Below are 5,031 nucleotides of genomic sequence, written 5' to 3' on the forward strand. Positions count from 1 at the left end.
AATTAATTCCCATCAATGTCGATATTATTTTCCTGTCCGTCTCCTCACCCCTTTCATTTACTAAGCAAATCATTCTACCTTGGTGAAGTAAGTATTCTTTGCTTCAGCCGTACTTTTCAACGAATAAACATTATAATTAACCTTTGTTTTGTTCGTTGCGGACAAGTTTTTTTTTCCCTTAGTGGTCAAGCAAACAATATTAGACCAATAATATATATTTAACTCAATTTTCTTTTTAAATTGTGACATCATTGCTAAACAGGAGATGTTTTTCCCTTACTCCCCCACCCCCTTCTCCTAAAAAATGAAAAAGGAAAAAATGACTAGATCAAATAAAATGTAAATAATATATTCTTTAAAAAGAAAACTAAATATACCAGAAAGTGTCTTTTACCTGCAATCAGAGTATTCATGAAACATTTCAGTATAAATGACACCTAAAGTAGACGTTATATATAGGCAATAGAATAATCATCTATCATCTATCATCTCTCTTTCTTTCTTTGGCTCGATCAATTCATTATATTACACCAACTCCCCCCCGCCCCTTCTCCTCAGAAAGAGCTCTCATTCAATTTTCAAATGGAGAATTTATTGGGTCTTCTGAGAATTCATATCCACAGAGGTATTAATTTGGCTATTAGAGATGTTACTAGCAGCGATCCGTATGTTGTTGTTAGGCTGGGTAGACAGGTAACGTCATTTTTCTTGTTTTCAGTTACTTCTATATTTTTTCTGCTGGACAGTGTTTGTGTTTTGCGACTATTTTGCTTTGTTTCCTATTGGTCTTTTCTCAGTTGTTCATACATTTTGCATATCTTGATCTTCCTGGATATTGAAATTCAGATGAAAATTGTTATTCTTTGTTGTGAGACCCCCCCCCCCCCCCCCAAAAAAAAATATATATCTTTGGTCATTTTGGGTTTTTCACTAGCTGAAAATTTTGACGACATAGCGATTTTGCTGCAGTATTTTCGTAATTCATGTAAATTTGATAGCTTTCTTTTAGGATATCACCTCAAGTTTCCTTTTGATTTCAGGACAAACATTTCTGTTTATGTAGGTGGCAACCATATACCCTGTTTTCATCTTAATCTTTCTATTTGTTGATTGTGTTTTGATTGCATCAGTGTTGACTAGTTCATATCTTTACATGAAAAAGATAAAGACTTTTGAGTAATAAATCTTCATAGTAAATTCAAAACAAATTCGGGCTTAATGAACCTCATGATATATATTATATATATTTAAAATATTTGGACCAATTGGGTGTTAAAATATTCTCATTGCCTGTTACTACTTTTTCTCTCTCCTATTCATGGCTTATGTATGCTGATTTTATCTTCTGAGATAAATATACTATTCTTATCTTGTAATGTTAATATTGTTTTATTTCTGGGCAGAAACTGAAGACTCGAGTGGTGAAGAAGAATGTCAATCCTGAATGGAATGAAGACTTAACATTATCCATCACTGAACCAATTCAACCAATCAAACTGGTAATTCACTTCGTTCTGTATTTTTGTTTAATAAAGGAATAAAACAACATATTAACATGTAGTCTCTGCAAAAATAAAAAAATAAATGGTGTAGTTATAGACTTGTAGTCTAGTTTGCTTTCAACTTTTTCAAAGGAATTTAAGAAATAAGTCATGCCAACAAAGCAGTGGCGGAGCTATGTATGGTGAATTGGTTTATCAGAAAATTGTATTGTGCATGTAGACAAATCTTTTAAATGTATATATAAAACTCGTCAAATCTCCTTTATATAAGAAAACTTTTAGCGTAGTATTTTTTGAATCCCCTTATTAGTATAATTCCTGGCTCCACCACTAACAAAGGGATTTATTTAGCTGAAAATGTAATTTCTTCTGTATCAATTTAGAACTTGAATGTAATGAAAACCTCCTAAGTCCTAATCATCATATGGATTGTAATTTATGTAATCCTAAGTGTGATCCTGATTATTGAATATGAAATGCTAGGGGCAGCGACGTCTTAGTTTGTCTGGTTGGATGCATAGAATGTATGGTGCTAGTAGCATGTAGAAAAATCTACTGCAAATGAATTTAACTTGTATACACTGATTGTGTGCAAAAGAGTTTTCGCACTATCAAGTCACCTAAAAAATAACTATAAGTAACTAACCATAATAAGTTGAAGTTAGTTACGTGAATAATAAGGTGGGTAAACATGCAATAACATATTGAATTACAATGATTGTATAAATACTTTATGCTATTAGTGTGTGTATTAGGACAAATAATAGCAGTTTACTGCACCCTTGCTTGAGTTATAATAACTAATGAAGATTGTTCAAAGTGCTAGTAACTTCCATCTAATTATCATATTTGGTATATGTAATTCCTGGTTGTTGTTCTGTTCTTGCAATTGCAGCAAGTTTATGACAAGGATATATTTTCCCTAGACGATAAAATGGGAGATGCAGAACTTGACATATTTCCATTTATAGATGCTGTAAGAAAGCGCTTCGAGAACATTCCGAATGGAACCATAATCACCAAAATAAAGCCAAGCAGGGAAAATTGCTTCTCTGAAGAAAGCTGTATTGTCTGGGAAAATGGTCAAGTTGTTCAAAATGTGTTTATTAGATTGCGAAATGTTGAGCGTGGTGAAATAGAGCTACAATTGCGGTGGATTGATATTCCTAATTCCAAGGGTCTGTAGTTACTTGTGACACCCTTTATTCTATCCAACATGTATAGTAAGTAGTATATGCTTTCTTGATATCTGGTTAGCTCCATCTTGTATTAGTCTCCCTTCTTTAATCTGTATTCTGTAAAGTTACAGTGAGATGTTTGTGGTATTTTTTGTTAAGTTTCTCTTTTATTGAATATTAAAGTTACCTAATTAATGAATTATTGATCTTCATATTCTGATACTATTATGTCTAAGATAGCTTCTTTTGACTTAAATATTGGTTTTAAACTTTAACAGCATATCCAATTATGTCCACCAAAACGAATTATTATTACTTGATTAAGTTGCATCATACTTGCTTTCTAATACATTGTTCGGGTGATGCAAATATGACCAATCTGCTTCGGTCATATTAGTGGTAGTAAAAAGAATAAAAAATAATTATTATTCATCCATATTATCTACTAAAAATGGATAGGATAATGAGTTTTTTTAAAATAGATCAAATATGGATAAGATCCATATTATGCACTTAAAAAATAAATACTTAACGGATAACCAACGAGTCTTACTTTTATATTTGCAAAATTGAGAGTTCCTCAAACTTGAAAAACTAAAAATTCTTCCAAAAGTGATTACATTTAAGAACCTATGGATAATATGAGTATCTATATTATCCACCGGTTAACTTATTTTTTATGCATATTAAATATGGACGGGACGAATATTTTATTAGTTTTTACATTACCCATTTTGAACTGCCTATATTCAACTCGACCAAGTCTGTTTGCCACCCGTAGATCATGTAAAGGACAATCTATTCAAACTTGAAATCAACGTGTAAACTTAATGGTGAATCTATGTAATAACAAGGACATATCTCAACGAGAACTGCCCCATGTATCAGAAGTTCATGAATCATGACCTAAGGAATATAAAAGAGAAAGGAAAAATGTATTACATGGTGGACGTGAAGTGGGAGAGAAAAGGTATCAGTGTCACAATTGGAGTTTTGAATAGTATAGTGATTTTATCCCTCTACATTTTCTGGGACGGAGATAGAAGCTCAATTACGATTTCGGTCGAATTCATTAGTTTCTGCTCAAATGGTATACTTGTATTACAAATTTTATTAAATATATACAAATATTTAATTTAGAATCCAGTTATTAGCACTTGAAGTCATAGTTTTAAAAATCAGAACTCATAAAGTTAAAATTCTGACTCGATCTCAATTCACCTTCCATCCAAAAAAAAGCAAAAAACGGGGATTAGTTACTAGTTAACAGAGTTAATCTGCACTTTAGCTTGTAAAATATCCACAAAATGGAGTCTAACAGAGTGAAAATTGGACGCATTGCAGTGTCAAAAAATTGGCTTCACTCAATTTCTTGAGAAGCTTTAGTCTTTCAGCATTGGCAAGTAGCAGAGAATCAGCATACCAAAAGGTCTTTTTTTACTAAAAGGTCTGTAACAGGGCATTGCTAAGCTTACCTCATCGCTACTCGAAGGTTTTGCAGGAATATTTTCAGGTGAAGCTTCAGGAACAGACTCACCAACCTCTGTTATTTTCTTTCATCCTACTACTGAAAATTGCCCCTCCAAATTTTCAGAGGCAGAAGATGATTCCCAAGAGGTATATGGAATACTGTATTTCCAAGTAGGGACCAAAAATGGTTTACGCATCATATGAAACCTATTCTTGAATTGTTTGAAGCCATATTTCCTTCAACTCCGTTGATATTTTCCGCCTTCAAAGGCTGGTCTAGAATTTCTTGAATATGAGCGCACCATTAAAAAAAATGGAAAAAAAAGTATTATGTGGGAATCAATCCCTATACCTCGGATAAATAACTCAATATTCAACCAAGTGCACCATTCAATCTTTTTGGAGTATGAGTGTCAATAGATAATATTAGACTAATTCTAGAAAATACGTACATAAAATACCTAATTTGACGGTGAGACCACAGGTTCACGTGCCCCATGATTGGGACTGCAAATCCGCCCATGTCCGCCTTGAACCTTATAATTTCCAATAAAATTCAAATTCCACATAATGAAGCAGAATGAGGTTAAGGAATAAAGGAAACACAAAATAAAACAACATAAGCATAAAAAGAATGACAGAGAAGACATAGCAAGATCTCACATTGCATCAAATAGCAGTACTGATAGGTTATATATACCTTGTAATGTTTTGATAATCTAACAAACTTAATAACAAGAACCAGATAAGGAACCTGTTACATATTCTCAAGTACTTAAAGAATAATAAAGTCTCAGCTCGGGGACGTGGTTCAACTCTTCAGAGTCAAAGGAACAACAGAAGGAACATATGGCCACCAGTTCCCGTGGTGACTGTACAAG

At 32.8% G+C, this 5,031-nt stretch overlaps 1 protein-coding gene across 1 annotated transcript; it reads left to right on the forward strand.

Moving 5' to 3' along the window:
* The first annotated feature begins 458 nt into the window (after positions 1–458).
* On the forward strand, positions 459–2,879 carry LOC107773665 (protein C2-DOMAIN ABA-RELATED 3-like). The gene is made up of 3 exons (XM_075233813.1): positions 459–693; positions 1,404–1,499; positions 2,398–2,879. The coding sequence occupies exons 1-3, from the start codon at positions 583–585 to the stop codon at positions 2,686–2,688; spliced, it is 498 nt and encodes a 165-aa protein (XP_075089914.1). The 5' UTR covers positions 459–582; the 3' UTR covers positions 2,689–2,879.
* Positions 2,880–5,031: the final 2,152 nt, after the last annotated feature.

The sequence above is a fragment of the Nicotiana tabacum genome, chromosome 17 (genome assembly GCF_000715075.1).
Source record: "Nicotiana tabacum cultivar K326 chromosome 17, ASM71507v2, whole genome shotgun sequence".
Lineage (NCBI taxonomy): Eukaryota > Viridiplantae > Streptophyta > Magnoliopsida > Solanales > Solanaceae > Nicotiana > Nicotiana tabacum.